The sequence below is a fragment of the Brachyistius frenatus genome, unplaced genomic scaffold (genome assembly GCF_029030835.1).
Source record: "Brachyistius frenatus isolate BFR_SWC_R1_liver_20210118 unplaced genomic scaffold, ASM2903083v1 Contig_99, whole genome shotgun sequence".
Taxonomy (NCBI): Eukaryota; Metazoa; Chordata; class Actinopteri; family Embiotocidae; genus Brachyistius; species Brachyistius frenatus.
Window position 1 is genome coordinate 914,297 of NW_027210698.1, and position 19,091 is coordinate 933,387.

A 19,091-nucleotide genomic window follows, 5' to 3' on the forward strand; every position below is an offset into this window, starting at 1 on the left:
ATACAATTTTAACACAAATATGTATTTAGAATGTGCTAGTGTTTCCCACAACTTTGCATGCATGTCAATGGAGGAAATTAAGCACATTTTTACAGCAGCAGTGAAAGAGGTATTCACAGCTTTTACTAGTAGGTAAAAGTAGGAGCAGTGCCGTGTCAAAATACAGCATCGCAACTAAAATTAGCATTTCAAATATTTGGTAGAGGCCCCTAAAATATTGTTTGCAGGATGTATGTTAAGTTAAAGTTTGAGGCAGGATTTGTTCCACTGCAGTGTTTCCTGTGAATCCTTGTGCACGCCATTAGAATCCAGGATGGGGAACTCTGGCAATGAAAACCACAGAGGCACTGACCTAACAATCAGATTTTGAGGGAGGCTCTCGCACACACTAACTATTTTGCACAGTCGTTAAAGTAATAATTTGTAAAAGTACCTTGGAGCATCACTAATTTTAATAGCTATGTATACCCCATTGTGAAAAACATTCCATATTTTGAGCCTTAGCCTATTTCATGTTGGCCTATCTTTGTTTAACCCTCCTGTTGTCCTTGGGTCAAAATGACCCGCAGCTGTGTTCAACCAAGTTCTATTTTATTTTAATATTTTTTTGGGATCATTGGTGACAAGGAGGCTGTGAGGGTTTCTTTAAAGAATGATGACCAATGATCCCAAAAAATATAAAAAAAATATAGAAATATAATAGAACTTGGTTGAACACAGCTGCGGGTCATTTTGACCCAAGGACAACACGAGGGTTAACTTTATTGAAATGTTTATCACAACTAAAAAAGTTCTTATTTCTACCCATCGCTTTTATTTGTGTACCAAATTCTCAAATGTTGAGAAGAAGGCATGCTGGGAAATGCTAAATTGTTGGTCCAATTACCTCCCTCTCATTTGTGATAACTAGGGTTGACATTGTGACAATTTTTTCATAACAATTCAACCTTTTACCAAGAAGCTCTTCAGCAAATGGACAGTGTGTGTGTGTGTGTGTGTGTGTGTGTGTGTGTGTGTGTGTGTGTGTGTGTGTGTGTGTGTGTGTGTGTGTGTGTGTGTGTGTGTGTGTGTGTGTGCGCGCGCTTGTGTTTGGGGTGAGAGGAGGGGCCCGAGAAAATATTTGCACTGGGGACAATCATAGTTATGGTCCGCTGCAGCAGAGAGGTGCCTAATAAATACATTTAATGGCTATAGCAGAATAAATGCCGGCCATAAATAGAAGTCATATTTCATTTGTTCATGAAATGTTTTGTATCAGACGGCTCATTGGTTCAGTAGTTAGCACTGACGCCTCACAGCAAAAAGTTTCAGTGTTTGAACCTACTGCTCGGTTAGGGCTTTTCTGTGTGGAGCTTCCACGTGTTCCTGCTTGAGTTATCTCCAGGTAGATCCTCTCACATTTGATAGACATGCATGTTAGATTAATTGGTGAATATAAATTGACCGTAGGTGTGAATGTGAATGATTGACCGTGTTGGCCCTGCGATGGACTGTCCAGAGTGACCCCGTTCACGACAAAGCGGGTTTAGATAATGGATGGATTGTTGTCTTGTATGAAGAATCTGTACTTACTATCCATAGCAGTGAAATACAACACAATAGAGAAATACCACTTAGGTAAAGTGCAGTTGAATAAGACTTGTAGCTAAAAAGGACTTGCAGTTAATGAGGAAAGGGCTTTGGTAGAGCGAGCATTCAAGAAAACAGAAACACACCAGCAATTAACATCCTGTGACAACCTCCTTCTCGTCTTTGCATCACTCTGATGCTTTTCCTACGAGTGCTTCTGCAATATCGCATGTGCACACGTTGCACCCAGAGGCGCTGCACAGAGGCGCTGTAGTTATCAATAACACGGTCAGTAACTGCGTTATTCATATATCTTTACATGCCCTCTGGCAGGAGAACTCTTTTAACTGCATTTTGCAGGGCAATTTTCGGCAGTGAATGTTAATGACTGATTCAGCATAATGACAAAAGCTAAGTGTACTACTGTGAGAATTGATCGGTATTGTTCGCCGTGTCAGAAGCTAAATGTATTTAATTGCTGTTTCACATTGATGACTACATGTTATATATTCACATGGAGCTGTAACATGTCATGAGTTGTACAGAGAATGATGTTAATGTGTAATCCTGGCATATTTCACTAACTATGAATTATGTATGCTCATGATGATGTTAATGATATGCTAATGAAGATGATAGCCTAGGTTCATTTTCCTGTTGCACTGCTGCATTAGATATACACATTTGCCAATATACCAGGTAGCTCGTATGCTTGACTTGTTCTAAAAGGTGAGACAGGGCAGGATGGATCCCAGCAGAGAGGAAGAAGCTGCTATATATGTCACGTTTCCTCCCCACACGAGGTGTTAGGCAGTTTGCATTTCAAGAGGAGAGTAAGGGAAGAAGAAAAGCTAATCAGAAAGGGGTGGTTTTTTTTAATCCCTGCTCTGCTGAGGCGCCTTTTCTCCTCATGAAAAATCTGTGTTTCTTTTACACTGCCTCTGCAATCACTTGAAACCCCATTACAGACCATGTGACAGCATCAATTAAATTCACAATTATCATGGGGCAGAGACACTCCAGCGTGAGAAAATATAGCAACACGGCATCGTCTGCGCACGCGTGTGTGTGTGTGTGTGAGAGAGAATATATGCACGTTTGTGTGTGTGCAGGTCTGTGCATGTGCGTGCGAGTGAGAGATAAAGAGAGAATGAGAGCGTTGATAGACAGCAGAAAACTGAGTCAGCCAATTCACTGCTGAAAATGTGTCTTGCCCTTTTTGGCAACTCTTGTGAACCTGAACAACTCTTCAAAAACAAGACGCCAGAGTAAACAAAAAACTTGGATCTTTGACAGTACAAAGACATTTCAAGGGGCCAGGATGGGCAGTGGATGGCTTATTGGCAGCTTCTTTTTAGATTTAATAACAGATGATGTGTGTTTTGATAGAGCAGTTTGAAATCAGAGAGAGCACTTATATATATATATATATATATATATATATATATATATCCATGGAAAATTACAGTGGGTGCTGTGTCCACAAACTTGACCCCTAATTCGTTTTCACTTTAACAGCAGAGCCTTTGTCTCCCATTGACATCACAGATTAGACGCTTGGCTCTTGTTTCCAGCTTTAGAAGAGATTTATTCCAACCCAACTGTCCAAGATCACAGAAAATACAGGAGGATTTTTTTTTTTAAAGGCGGTCTACTTATAAATGCAGAACCGCACTTTCACTTTAACACGGTCTGCATGTTTGAGTGTGCACACAGACCGTATAGACCGACTTAAGGCGAGACACGTGTTGTCAGTCACAGGCAACGGCGTTTGCAGCTGACTGAGTCTGGATCTGGCAGGTGGAGCTGCTTCTGGCCTGTACAGTCAATTTCTTCAATCTCTCCATTGTAGCTCCGTCCATTAAAGCACAATCAGGTCCCCGACAGAGATAAAAGAAGGCAGCATGTCCGCATTGATCTCCCTACCTATAGGGCCGGCGTACACTGGTGCAGAGCAGGGGATTTAAAAATTCATAAGCGTATTAAGATCTATAAGAGCATTATTCATGTGTGTGCCCCCACTGTCTAATACAGTAGGGTACTAATCATAGGCATCTCTAACCCAGCAAACACACACACACACACACACACACACACACACACACACACACACACACACACACACACACACAGTCACAACAGCGCTCTGGGTGTACTCCAAGTGTCAGCACTATCATATGGGCATGTGTGTGTGGCCTGGCGTTGTTCCCTCCTTGAGTGCCATACAATGCGCTGGCATAAATACCTGCTTGACACAGCAGATTGGCACTAATGGCTTTACACGCAGTGCCATCTGTAAGCTGGACCGTTGGCTTTCGCATCGTCTCCGTGCCTGCTAACGGTGCTTCCTAGCATTCGGCTCAGACCTTCATCAGTCATAGTGCAAAAGGCAAAAACAGCCAAATTAAATGTTGGCTAAACATCAAGGAGGCTGCGCATAAAGCCTGCAAGGCCGTGCCCATCTGTGTGCACCTGGATAATATAATCTAAAATACACACAGCAGTTTGGGGCTTTCTGTCTATCGAGTGCTCGACACCCCCCACTGAGAGAAAGCTTTTAAAGTCCAGCCCAACTTTGAGCACTCGTGCACACACACACACACACACACACACACACACACACACACACACACACACACACACACACACACACACACACACACACACACACACACACACACACACACACACACACACACACACACACACACACCGACTCCTTACTTTGTGGCTTACAACAGCCTGCAGCAGTCACATAGGGATCATTACTATTCATTTGCTCAGCAAACTGGCCACACAGGCTTATAAATTAGCTCATCTACCGCAGCTGGGTACTGAGACAGTTGGCGCATGCTGAGGACTGAAAGCACAGCCATTACAGTGCAGGGCTCCGAGACACCTTCTGTCCAGTCAACGTGACCTCCTCCACGCTCATCTGCTTCACTCCTTCAAAAAGAGGAGGGAGCGTGTGAGTGTGTCGGGGAGTGGGAGGGCGAGAACAGGCCCAGTCGATGATTCTAATAAATTACAGAGCAGAGCAATAGGACTGCTGCCTTGTCTGTGTTGTACTGAGAGGAGAACGCAGTGATAAATCCTGTCAAAGCAAGTGTAAATCAGTCAGAATGAAATCGCATTAGCGGGACCTTGCAGACCTCTGACCAAGAGGGAGGAGAGCTGACAGCTCTGACCTACAGGGAAATGAGGGTACACTCGGACTACTCTTGCTTTCTGCCCTGGGGGGAGGATCAATGGAGGAAGGAAAAAGTAAAGCTATTAATTCTCCTGGATGTGTCAATTCCCATTGGCGGGTGTAGATTGCTAGTGATCATGACTAGCCCCTTGGGCAAACGGGATCTGGAGCTTTTTGCTGCGCCTCAGTACGCCATTGATTCATTGAGGTTTTTACGGCTACCTGGAAGGCACCATCTCGCACTGGAAGGATGTAAATCAATTCCAATTGCGGCTTTATAACAATGCACGAAAATCTCAGAGGCAGACTGTGGGGTTAGATTATGCTAATCATTTCTTGTATAAGATGTGTACCTGAGTCGAGGACCGGAGGTTAAACAAGCCGTGTAGGAGACTTGTAGTGGTGTCTTAAATATTCATAAAACATTCATAAAATAGTTCACAGCCCTCATAAATGATGAATAAAGTTTTTCTTTTTCCTTACCCGTCCGATGAGCACCGGTTCAGGCCCGGCGTACTCTTCAATCACGAAAAACTGGTTCCAGATCCAGCTCCTCCTGCTGCGGGAGCGCGACCCCTTCACCTCCATACGCTCAGGCACCTCCTCCTCCACCTCTGACTCGGCTTCTTCAAACACCAGGCCCTTCCCGTTTTCTGGATCGACGGCTTGCATCTCAGAGTCTTTAGTACCACGGCTCCAATCGGGAGCCGGGTGGAGCCTCAGGACATGACTGCTGTTGACAAGTTTGTTGTCTTCATCTGCCGAATACTGAGCTGTGCTGAGTTCTGTTTGAGCAGTGTGAGCTGACTCTGTTAATGGGTCTCTATGGGAATCTGCTGCTCTGTTCACCGGTCTCACTCCCATGGGTTGCATTGTCAGCACAGACGGGGGAGAATCATTTGTTTCAGAGGGAACATGCAGCGGGAGATGTTTTGTCGATGTAAATGGTGGTTGTGTTTGGCTGATCATTGCTTCTTTCTCGGGGCTGAGACTGACCTCGCTGCGAGGTGTTGACAGCAGTCGGACGAGGTGTTTGCTCTTGCTCTCGCCGCTTTCTGAAGCCTGTATTCTCAAATTGTCCTGCCCTTTACTTAAAGCAGGCTTGACTTCACTTTGCGGATTAATGCGAGTGTCAGGGCCCTGGTCTCGATTAAGATCTGGAGTAGTTACTGGGCTTGCATGAGGAAACACTGTCTGATTATCAAATCCAGTGTGAGACTGAGTGACAGCCATATCTTGTCTCGGCACTTTCTGAGCCTCTAACTGTCCGTGATTAACGTCAATCAAATCCCTCTTCCTGCTCCGGCTGCCCTTGCTTGGAAAGCTCAAGCCAGGAACGCTTTGCATTTGGGAATTCACAATCCTAACGAGATTCTCTTTCGACAGCAGCTTCAGCACTCCATAACTGCCGGTGAGGTTCAGCTTTCGGCTTGAATCTATGCCGAAACCTTTTCCTGGCACGCCTGTTGTGTGCACACCCAAATCAGGTCTGCTCCTGGATCTAGAACCGGACTTAAACCTAGTTTTATTGGAGTGCAGATCTGGCTTGTGACGGATTGTGAATGTTTTCTCTGGCCTCCCTGTTTTGGAAGTCTCAGCACTCTTAGTGTTGTTTTTAACCTTCCTCACATCCTGGTTTAACTCCTTGTTACCGGCTAATAAGTGCAGAGTCGCTTCTTTCTTACCAACAGAGTCGACCTCCCGTTTGGGTTTGAAAGCTTGCCTCTCCTTGTTTGCTGCTGATGAAGCAGGATGATTCTGCAATATTTTGGAGTAAGAAAAGGACCCAGGCTCACTCGCCTGTTCGTGACTAATCAGGTTTCTAAGAGTCACCACAGGCATCGCATTCAAATCCACGCTTGCATCCCATTGGTCCGCGGATCTGCTCTCCCCGAGTTTCACCATGTGCGATCCGACCGCTCCTCTCCTCCGAACGATCTTACTGGCCGAGGCACTTCTCATAAGCCCCTCCCACAGGCAGAAGGAAACCAATAGGAGCAGATTTCTTGTAATCATCTTGTCTTGTGGCGAGATGTCCTAATTTGAGCGAGGTTTGCTTTGAGGCGGGTCTTGTTTTCCGGTTGTCTTCATTCTCTCTTCTGTTTTCCCTCTCTTCATGCCCCTCCTCTCACGCTCCCATTCAGTGCCCTTCACACAGAGCTGGAGGGTAGGTGTCAGTCACTCCTCTGTCTCTCTCTTTTTTTTTTTTATCTGCCTCTATCTCACCAAGCGTCTCTCTGCTGGCTTTTTCCCACTTGTCTTGCGAAGCGTCTCATTCAGTTTCCCACGGAGGGTTGAACACCCTGAGAGAAAAGATAAAGATAATTAAGTTAAAACTTTAATCATTGCGATGCGTTAATTAAAAGTGGGGTGGCATAGACAGGTAGTAGAATGCATAGGCAAGCAGGACGGGCCTTTTAACAGAGCAGCAATCACATTTCACAAGCACAAAGGGCTCTTTAGGCCCAGAACACACTTCCATTTATACCTCATAATGACCCAAGTGTTTTTCCTCGCATCTATAAGATAGACAGGGACAAAGTTATCGTCATACAATTGTACATGGACAGAGATAGAGATAGGACAAAACTTATTAGAAAACACTGTTTCTTAAGCAGAACGATGATGATTTCTAACTGCAGTGCAAAAACAGACCAGCTACAACATGAAACTAGCTTCATATCACTTTGATGTACGATTAATTATGCATCAAATCAGATTGATATTGTCCTTTGATCAGCCTGGTGGGATGTCAATGCAGATGCAAGCCGCAAATGCAGACGCACTTTGTTGAATGCAGGGGAGTTCAGCGATCTAAAAGTTTCCTAGATCCTCCGTCTCAGACTCTCAGCACATCTCTGGAGCGCACGAGCCTCAATTGGAAATCCACCACCCAATCAAAATGTCACATATCAATCAGTGTGCCTGTTTTAAGATAGGAGCAGGCAAGCACCCTCCAGGAGTTGTATCATAACGTCAAGCCTACGCATCTCACAAGTCAATAATGTGACTATTTGCCAGATTGCATGTGATTGCTATGTGTGCAGAGACAGACAGGCTTGTACAGTAATTCAGAAAATTCGAATTTGGAAAACACACTTCCATAATGTTGAAGGACAAAACAATTGTCAACAACAAAGCAGCAGAGTCTGATATATCCTGGCTTTTACACGGGGATTTCACTGTGCAAGAGGCTGTCACGCTGTGTGTGTGACGGTGTTCCTCTGCACGGCTAAACACTCTGCTGGGGTGTTTCAGAAGTAAGGGGTTTCGTGATTTTGACATTTTATCCTTGATTCTTGTGCTTGTGTGGGGAAGTAGGCTATGTCATTATTGTTTGCTTTTTGTTTGTTTTGTGTTTAATCATTATAACCTACTTTGTGCTGCAGCCTACAGACAAGGTTAATACAGATAGCTGTTTTAGTTTTTACAAAAACAGTCACCCTCATAATTATTGTGTAACTGTTTCACATATAGAGCCTGGAGTAGGGAGAACGCATTTCTTGTCCTATTTGAAAGGCTGGGGGGGTTAAATGCAGTGACGTGATATATGATTAGGAGTCTGTACAGGATGTTTTATTGTGAAACTTTCCCGGATTCCCTATGTCGTTCTTCTCTCTCACTTCCTGCCCTGTTGATCTGCTCTCTGCCGCTTGACTTGGTTTCCGTCAAAAATAGAGAAGCATATTCTGAGCGGCGTCTGGGATGCTGCTGACACGCAGAATCACAAGAATTGTTTAGAACGCGACGCAACCGTTTCCAGTGGAGTCCCACTTTTAGGTACTAGCATCCTATATTTCCCATGATGCAGCATCTTTCATTCGACATCACTGATAAATGCCAACATCTTTCAAACTCCACGTCTCTTGTCCTTTAACAGGTAACGTAGTGCAGTGAAATGTCCCTTCAAATTCAAATTTCTTGTAGATCAAACCAGCAAACTTTGTGAAACTTTATGTAATGTTTCTTTAGTTGGTGGAACTTGTGTGTTCGGGATTACGCAGTGACAGTTTGATGGTGTCCTGTGCAGCGTGGTGTGGTTTGACTGGGTGTACGACACTTGCTCTGCTGTGGCTCAGACAGACCCTGTCAGCACATTCACTGGGGCATGACTGAAGTTGGGGATGTTCCTCCTGGAATACTTTTCACTCTTTTCCTCTCTCATCTTCTCCTCAACGTCCTCAACTTCCTCCCTTTCGCCCTTTCTTTCTCCAAGCAAAACCTTTTGATGAACAGTAAAGTAAAAACAAAACAAAAAACAAAAAGAATAATCCACCCCTCCCTCTCCTCCTCCACACACCTTTTTTCCCGCCTCTCCCACTGACCACCTGTCTCTTCTCTGGCCTGCCTATCTCGGTAAATCTCCCTCTATCCCCCTCTCTTTAACTTGCTATTGTTTTAGTATCCTGTCCTCCCGCTGCTCGTTTCCATCCTCTTTTCCTCTTTCTCATCTGTGTCAATCACAGGCCTGTCACCGCATCCCTCACCCTCTGTGCACTCAGGCTTCAATCAATCAGCCAATCTCCTTCCTTAGCCTTGCAACATTGAAAGTGACAGGTGTCTCGCTGGCTACCATCTTGACGACAGGCTGCAACACCATAATTGCGCATATAAATCTAGTCGTCAAATAATAAAATGCAGGGAACGGGGCATATCCAGCGGTTACTTTAGGCTAGCTGCGGAATTCTGAAGAGATTTTACAGAATAAGTTAAATATAAACGTCAGAAAAGACCGTTTCAGAGGGTTCGGCTGAGTCTTATCTCAAATGTACAGCACGAGGAGGCGATCAGGGTGAATTCAATGACAGAGCTCCTCTCTCTCCCAGAGGAACTTATCAGCTGGGAGTTTGATGGCCAGGCAATCATTGCCACGGGCACCTTGTTAACAAGCCTGGGGCAGGTGGTGGGATGCAGGGCAGAATATCAACACGGACCTGTCGCCAACTGAGCTCAAATTTAGAAAAACTTTCATGTGGGAGGTTCTGTCAATGTGAGGTTTTCTTTGAAGTTGGAATGAAACTACTTTTATTCGTTGATTCTTTTATCTTTTACACCAAGAAATTTCACTGAGTCGAGGCACCTCTGTAATCGTATTGATCTGTGTCACAGCCTCTCACATTGTGCCGGGCACATTTGGGGGGAGCTATTGTTATGCCATTACCTTGCGAGGATCAGCAGTAAGTGGGGATAATTGGGTGCTCCGATTTGAAGCAGAAGGGAGCTCATATTTTTTCATTAGAGTTTTATATGTTACATAGCCAAGCAGTTGTCTTCATCCTTGTGGTACCAGCGAGGACCAGGAGGGGGATTTCACCTGTAGTCCTTTACACAGAGTATCATGATTGTAAGTGCATAAGGACGATAGCATGCTGCTGTTCCCAGGAGCTCTCTCTTCCTAATTAGTTTTAGATGTATAGGTGAGGAATATTCTCAGAGTTTAAACCCATGTGCTGTATTTCTTTCTGAGTCCTACACACCTGCAGCAAGTTTCTCAGTGAACTGATTAATTGGGGCCATAAATATCTTTATTATTTTCCCCTTACCAGCTGAATTCCACCTAAAACTCAAATGATCTTTTGGTTCGTTAGTATTGGAGGCAGCTCCTCACCATCGATCGAGAGCTGTCACCAATTTAACGAGACTGAAAATTTTAATTACGATTCACCTTCTCGCTCGCTGTCTGTCCTCGTTTTCTCTCGGTAGCCCTCCTGTCCAACAGGCAAACGCTGTCTCAGACACATCGCCACGGCAACAAGGGCGCCCATGCATGCGCGTCGTCTCCACAACGACAAACAAACGCACGCCTTCCGTGTGACTTCAAGTCCTGTTGACAAAGCATTCTCCATCGAAAAACAATTATTTACTTATGTGCATACAAAATGCCTGCACTCACAAAGTCCCATTCATCCACCCGCTCAAAGTCCCATTCATGAACTCCAACCAAAAAAAACCTGACGGCTGAACACGCACAGAAATGCCACTTATATCTGCGCCAGCAAGAAAAATAAAGGAAGCTCTAGGGACCGCCTCTCTGGACACTGTGAAGTCAAAGAGAAGAAAGGGAGTGCTCTCACATACCAGGAGGGGAGAGAGAAAACAGCACCCCAAAAGAATTATGCATGGAGTAACAAAGGCGAGCTCCAGAAAAGAGACGGAGAAGGAGAAAAAGCGACGATGTTCGGTGGGACGGGTGCGGATGTGTAAGCGTGTGTCAGAGAAGAAGATGGGAGGTGTGTACAAAGGCAGAAGCAACACCAGAGGGGGGAGGTTGGAGGATCCTTGGAAGACCGACCGGGTAGTTTCTAAGTGCAAAGCCCCGTAAAGCGGTTCTGTCCTTGCCTTGAACCTCGGCAGATAAAAGCAGACCTGTCAAGTTAGTGAGGAGGTGAGAAGCAACGTGTGTTAATGTATAAATACTTTTTCCGCCTGTGTCCCCTACCTTGTCTTTATCTCAGCCTCACTGATATACTGACAGCAGGTGCTAACCTCTCTGGGGAGGGTGTCCAGCGCCAGCCTATGGACAAAAGATAACTCCGCAGAGGCTGGAAGTTTGCGGAGGACAACGAGTGCTGGTAAACTGTGACGGCACAGTAAAAATAAACAGTGATATGAGTTTAGAGTTTTGCATGATGTAGGGGCTGTGAAATTCAGTCCACTTAAGGGTGGCTGTTTGCCTGTTGCTGAGATTAGGACTAAAAATACTCTGCAGCGACAGGGGGCTTTGGATTTGCTTGGCTTTCAGCGAGATCAATGGGGTTACAATAAATGGCAAGAGTCAGAGCTTGTGGAACATAAAGCAAGGACGCTGTTGTTAAAACCACAGAATATGCAGTGAAATCTGCAAACATGAGAGATGGGAGAGGTCAGTCTTGTTAAATTATCTTTATAATAAGAGACCGGATTGTGGTACATCTACTTGTAAGTCCGTCTTGAATTATTTGTCCCTCCTAAGGTCTTAGTGACTACAGTAAAACTACTTCTGACCACTGTGCGTTACTTTCCTGGTTTGCAGGACTTCTTCCCTTGGGCAGGGAAATAAAAGAAATATTTTGTACTTGTTATCGTGCAACAGATAACAGAGGTATTTTTCATGAGCTTTGATTAAATAAACATTTAATTACAGTATTTCCAAAAATAGTGGGGTCATGTTTGTCGTGCTGATTCTCAAATGCTAAACTATACACAGCAGAGAGCCTTAATGTGATCAGAGTACAGTGCCATGTCAGTAAATGACCATTCCAGAAAACTCAAATTTTAGACATTATTCTTGCTCTGGTGTCAATTCCCCAACATTTGCTAGCATTGCTGCAATTTATCATTTTCATCTCGCGTTACCACCAATGCTGTAAATTGGAACTACATTTCAAAACAAATTATTTCATCATTGCACTTAGCCACCCCCATTGGTTGCTGCTTGGTCCGCCCTACCGAGAGGCTGAGCAAACCTTTATGCAAACTAGGTTTCCAGAATATAATAGCATCAAAGACTAAAGTTGTGAGCAGTATGTATGCGGAGCCAGGCTAAAAATGCTGTCCATATTCTGTGAAAATACTTCTGTGAGATCACAACAATACATATATATGGTTTGGTCAAATTTGATGCCAGATAATAGGTTATAAAAAATACATTATTTCAGTTTAACGCTAAGAAACCAATGGTAGTGAGTCACAGAGAAATATACAGAGCATTGAGGTCCGATCCAACTTAAATTCAAACTAGTAATGCAGTTTCAAAGTAACATAAGTTCTATCGTTTCTTTTCAAGCTCACAGGAATTGAGCTGTAAAATGATATATGGAACCAATAGTATGGAAGTGAGAGGAGATGAGGGGAATTTTGATAGCCAAGGGTTTTTTTAGTGGTCATATACATGTCAGTAACTGTACAACAGTAGCCTGGCTCACCGAATGCAGCATTTTGGTATGAATCTGCCATCGGTTGACAATTTCAGGAAAACATCTCCCCTTTTTCTTCTATCTGTGCATCACTGTTTGCAAAATCCTTATCGCAACGAGAGACAACACCAACACCAACACCAACTTCCCAGGAGCAATCGACACGCTGAAAATGACAAGTTTCATTCAGATCTTGAAATAAGGCAGGCCTGCTAGTTTTTTTTCAGTCTTTTGCTTGTATTTTACCATTTTAATGCATCCCAAACGTGCAAATGTTCCACTAAAACAAGTTCACCCCCGACTCTATCTAGCACCATTGCTTCATCCTGGGCTTTGCGACACCCAAGACCATTGTGATTGGTTAAAAGAAATACAAATAAGCCAAAGTGTTTATTTTCCCCTGTAGCAAAATGATAGATGAGTGCAAGCCGACCATTCCCCAGCGCCGGCACAGCTGTGTGGACGCAAGTCTGGCTAGGCACAACTAATACATCACTTAAACCTGACAGGTACCAGGTGTAAATATTTAATATTCACTACACAAAACCAAGTCAGTTTTAATTTAGAAATGTAAATCGTTACATTGTAACTATGGTCGTTTAAACTGGTACAACAAGCTCCAGCTCCACTGGCCACAGCAAATGCAGGCTCCAAATGCTGTTTTATCTACGGCTACAGTATATAAACTGAGAGGTGCCATAAAGATCAAATAAATCTTGACAGGAGACAGTCGAGAGAATCACAGTGCCAAGAGACATGCCAGTAGGTCACGACAGGGACAACATTTGTGGCCCATATTTTACTGCCTTGGCAAAGATTCAATAGTCCTCAGTGTGCTTTGTCTGGCCATAAGGTAAAGTGCTGGCTGAGAGTAAGTGGATGTACCAAGAGTGACAGTGCTGACCCACTGAAGGCTTTTAAAATCTACTCACCATTTATGCCTTTTAAAACTAGAAATTGTGCATTAACTGCAGAGTGTATGCTTTATTGGTGAAACGTCAGAAATTCATACAATGTCAAATGTCAAATTTCATTCCCGTCTCTCTCAAGCAGCAACCAACAGTGACATCACCCATTCGTTTGTGAGCTGCCATTATAAGGCCTCAAGTTTCACCATCTAGCTAGTTTGGAGGGGTTTGGAGCCAGAAGTGACCATATTTGGATGAACTGAGGAGCAACGGATGATGGATCTGACTTGATCTGATTGGCATCCTGAGGACATTACGCTGCACCCACCTACAGCAAAAACTTGACTGCACCACAGGCCTGTCAATCAAACAGACATGCCCTCAAAAACACCGTTTTTTTTAGGTTTATCTTTTATTTAATGAAAAGATATTTTCAGATGGAAGGCCAGAAGACTAATAAGGAGTGACTAGCTAACAACAACATGCTTTCTTTTGGAAAAAAAAAAAATGTGTGACTTTTTATTTCATGAGAGAAGTTGAATGAGAGTCTATGGAGACGGAGATTTTTTTTGGAGCCAGCCTCTATCGGCACTCATCGGTATTACAGTTTATGGCACTTCCGCATTGGCCTCATTTTTCAGACCCAAAAACTACGTCCACTTTGATGCATAGTCTATGGTCTCTCCCAGTGCAGATTGTGCTGGTATAATCTCAAATGTAGTCTAATTTTTAAATAATAAATTCAGTTATTTTTCTGACTTATAAAACAGCATTGAGGTAAAAATCTTTAAATATAAAGATAACACAATGTTTCAGGGTGGTTTGGTCTACATCAAAAATTATTATCTTGTCACTGAACTATAACTACATCTAACGTCTCTTCCCCCTTTAGGCCCCCATGCTGTTTCTGTTGTTGAAGTAGCTGATCACCTTCAATGATCTTCATGCACAAAGGTCAGGAAATGTTTTTGTGTCAGGCAAGCTCATCTGGTTGGAGCCAACATGTCTCTAGGTAGGTGCTCGGCCCCACGTTTCCTCAATGGTGAGTCATCAGCTGCCAAGGCAGTTACCGAAATTACACCTGATGCCTATCAAGCTTGTCTCTCTTCCTCTTCCGCCTGGCTGCATGTGCAACATCAAAAAGCTATCTGATCCTTTCAACACATGGGCTGACATTTCAGCACAAATCCTCAGGAATTGCAGATGGACTTTGTCTCCCTAAAGTTGTGTGTGTGTGTGTGTGTGTGTGTGTGTGTGTGTGTGTGTGTGTGTGTGTGTGTGTGTGTGTGTGTGTGTGCGTGTGTGTGTGTGTGTGTGTGCGTGCGTGTGTGTGTGTGTGTGTGTGTGTGTACATGTGTCTATAGAATAAGTAAGTGTGTATTAAGAAGTGCGTGCAAGAATAAAAGAAATCCAGGTTTTTTTCATGCAAGCTTTTAGAGAAAGTTTATAAGAACATTACCCACACAAAGAGCCTATTTGCATTGCCCCATAGTGCACCCATTATCCCTGGGAGACACAAAGCATCATAGAATACGTTCATAAAGGCATCTTTATTAGAAAGAGAGGTGCTTCATTGCACAGTACTTAAAGACCTTTTGTCTGAGGTTTAATTCATGACATCCTTTTTTCCTCCACCTCAGCTATTTACCTTCCAAGGGCATTCCTCTCGAGAGGCGCCAAGGCTGGACGAGGAGAAGGTGGAAAGGACACGGGAGGTGAGGGAGGGTTGTTTCAGAGATTAATAAACACAACACGTCCAAGGTTGTCGGTGATAATATGTGATGCATTTCAGAAAAGCAACGAGGCTACCTGCCAATAAGGAGCGTGAATAATGACGCTCGATATTCCACCTTAATCGGCCCGATTCCCTCTTCAGTTTATATTTAAAGATTGTGTTTATCTCCCACCAAGGCAGGAACATGGTGAAAAGAGGACAGATCAAGCATACTTCTTTTTAATGGCCTTCTGATTTGATCAATAAGCCTCCTCTGTGTTATGAGAACTTTTTTCTGAATGTTCTCTCCACAGGTGTTCAGGGTTTTGGTTTCCACGATTACTCCCTGGTGAGGCTTGCTGCAAAAACAGATGTGTAATATTTGGATGATGAAAGGGTGTTTGTTTAGTTCATAGAAACACCTGAAGGATAATTCTCAATCCAAAAACTTGTCTGGGTTAGATTTCATGTTAAAACCTCAATGCGTGGTTGGTTTTTTTTGTATATTTATGTGGATTATGATTTGAATGACTGCAAACATATAATCCTGTACAGCTGCAAAACATATTTAACACACATTTGCTTACCAGGCAGTGTAAAAATGTCTGCAGCTACAGTGAGACCGTACTTAAGGCATTAGTTCTTATCAGCTTGTCAAATAATGTCTGAAACCACCCACGCTTTTTAACATTGGAAGTTGCAACTGATATTTTTTTGTCATTTTCAGAAACCAACAGTGTGATAGAAATATCCTCTTCAGGCAGCAAACGTTTGCTACTGAATACAAAGTACACCTGACGGGAATATCTGTTTTCCAGGTATTTAGCCATAAATACATTGTAACTTTCACTGGACGAGGGTGTCATCTTAAAGTTCATGTCAGAACCAAATGTTATGGCAGGCCTATTCAACTATCAGTCCACCAGCCAGATACGGTCCTTTAAAAGGTTTCTATGGCCTACAGGAGGCTGCCTGCAAATCACGTTGAAGCATAGACATATGAAGAAGGAAAGAAAGGAAGAGCATGCATCTCGAATCATATGTGGGTAACCGTGGCGACAGGATAGTGCGGGGATGGGGAGGATCAGGGAAACCCCATGTGTGTTTTAGCAGCAGCGTGTGCTGTGATTGACTGCAACAGGATTACATCCTGCATTTGCCTCAAGTTGCACTCTGGACACTCACGTTAGCTAAACCAACAACAAGCTTGTTGTTGACTGAATAGCTCGATCCAATATAATCAATTCTACAGCGAATGGACTGACAAGATATTTATTCACTTTGCTAACAAGTAATAAACCCGTGTACTGGCTGCTTTCCGGAATTGACTGTATAGATACTATTTATTAAAAGAAAAGGGATGCTTGTGGCTAGTTTATTCCATGTAATAATTTCAAATTAACATTTACTGTCAGAATTAAAGGTAGAAATTAAGTGACAAAGTATTCTGCATGGCCCGTGACCCGAGTGATTTTCCTTTTTCGCCCACTGGCTATTGAAGTTGAGTAGCACTGTTTTGGATGACAATTCATCCAATAGAAAGTGTACTCTGGACAAAGAATACGGCTGGTATAAAAAGACGGGATCACCAGTTTAAAGGATAAACTTTCTTGAAACCATAACTATTTTTGGTGCCGATGGAGATTAACCGGCTGCTTGTGCAAGATGAAAAGTCATGGGATCACCTCAGTCAATGAGTGTGTAAAATTGAATGGTTGTCCATCTGTTAATAGCCCAAATATTTTAATTTGGAATAGAGTAGCTGGCAGACTTTCTGACTGACTGACCGTCAAACAGCAGAATTGACTACACCTCCGACCTGTGGCTGAGCAACAGAAACTGCTGTCCCTACAGGTGTTTTGCTAGCACGGCTAAAAACCAGCAGGAGCAAATAGATTCTGTTTGGGCGGACTTCTCACTTTGAACCAAAACACCAGAGTCAAGCCTTCTGCTTCATAATATACAGCACAGTGGCGCGCTGGACTGGGACCGGGTCGAATCTCAAATGTATTTCGATGCAGTTGTCGAAAAGAGAAAATCTCTCGTTGACAAAATATTGGAGTCCCAAATAGTTGGGACACAGTAAATTGTCTGCACTTAAATACTGTTGTGGTTTATAATGTTTTCCATTCACACACACACACACACACACACAATCACACACACTCACACACCAGTGGTGGCAGAGCTGCCATGTAAGAAGCTTCTGTGCCATCTCGAGCAACATCTAACCCGAGGACTCTGGCATGTGGATGCAGGAGGAACCAGGGATTACCATCGGAGCCACAGCTTGTGATACACAAAGACCAATAATTCATGCATTTAATGATGACTTTCACCTTCGAACTCCTGGAAGCATCTCGCCCACTCTTGCCGGAGTCACAGTTTTACCGAGTGAACAACAGAGCACAGCTCTCATCTTGCTCATATCTATTCAGCTCTGACTTATATCTTTGTCAGAACCATCAGTCCCAAGGATGTTGTTGTGTCCTGCTCTCTTATCAGAGCCGGCTACATTCACGCCTCTGCTCTGCTGGTTGAACGGGCCTGGAAGCTTGTACTGTCACACTTTTTAATCCCCCTCGTTGAAGTCACTAAGTCCCAGCCTTATTAGCATACACCCTCCTTCCCCTCTTTGTATGACTTTCATGCACCCTGGGTCTTCTCTTGCTTCTGCACCATAACTGACAGTATATTTTTTTCGGAATTGTAATGAGGTCGCCCCAATCACAAATTCATTTCGCTTTTGTCTCTCCCTATTTGGGTCAGTCTGTTGTTTTGTTTGTTTTCTAGCGGCTCAGGGAGACCGAGCAGATTGTGACATGTTTAAGTCGCTCTCCCTGGCAGGTTATAACGCGGGGCCACCTTGGGTGAGGATCAGATAATGGATGTGGAAATTAAAACTGAGTGCTTTGTGCAGCAAGATGTTGCACAACATGCAGTGAAGCGTCAGCAGTGCAGCAGTTGTTTCCTTTTGAGCGGGGCAGCCGTCAGCTAAAACGACAGCCTCTGCTACGTGGGCAAGCACTGCGCTATCCTTCTCTCTATTTGCACTTTTCAATAGTATTTGTGGCAGCATTGTTTATACTGGGACCTTCTTCCATGCTAGTTCAAAGAAGTACACCACAGCTGTGGGTGTATGTTGAAGGAAGATTTCCAAGCTGCGTTTGCCCGTCTCAGCGGTGTGTAGCTGGGCAACGTAGAAGATCAAAGTTGGCAGTGTTATATTTTCAGGGTGATTTTTTTTTCTGCGGGGCGCATTCATGCTGTGTAATGTTTGGGATGTTTTGGCACCACTCCAGCAGAGGGACTATAAATTCTGGTTAAGACGTGAGGAGAACATCCACACACACAAACAGAAACGGCTTCTCTTACACACAGGATCGCCTCACACCAATCTCAGCATCAAAAAGAAGCAGAGCTGCGAGCCTCCTGTCGCCTTCCAAGGTCACCTCCGCCTCAGCGTAGGTGCAGTAATGATCGCACCTCCAGCGTGCGAGGCCACAGAGGTGGGAGCCGAGGTCACCCTCCAACCTGCCCCCTGGAAACCCGTGTTTTTCTTGCGGATGGAGATAGCAGGCATTGAACTGTGAAGATCGCAGGGTGAGAATCCCCTCCACCCTCCTCCACCCTCCTCCGCCCTCCGCTTTTGTCTCTAATATGGAGCGGGGATAGCAGGGGCCGCTGCGTTTAGAAAAGCCCTGTGTTTCTCCCATAAAAACCACATCTATGGCCGTGGAGAAGCTTACACTGTAATCCTGCATGACGGATTGAGTCTGCCACTGCAGCACTCTCCATCTCTTTTTTCCCCCTCT

General features: G+C 44.0%; 1 protein-coding gene across 3 annotated transcripts in view; it reads right to left on the reverse strand.

The window, feature by feature from the left end:
* LOC138628349 (uncharacterized) overlaps window positions 1–19,091 on the reverse strand; it is a 148,420-nt gene that overhangs the window by 90,491 nt on the left and 38,838 nt on the right. For all 3 annotated transcript variants that reach the window (XM_069711347.1, XM_069711348.1, XM_069711349.1), the window contains one exon: window positions 5,243–7,062. In XM_069711347.1, the coding sequence (XP_069567448.1) occupies window positions 5,243–6,775 (1,533 nt within the window). In that variant the 5' untranslated portion in view covers window positions 6,776–7,062. The remainder of the gene's footprint in view (window positions 1–5,242; window positions 7,063–19,091) is intronic.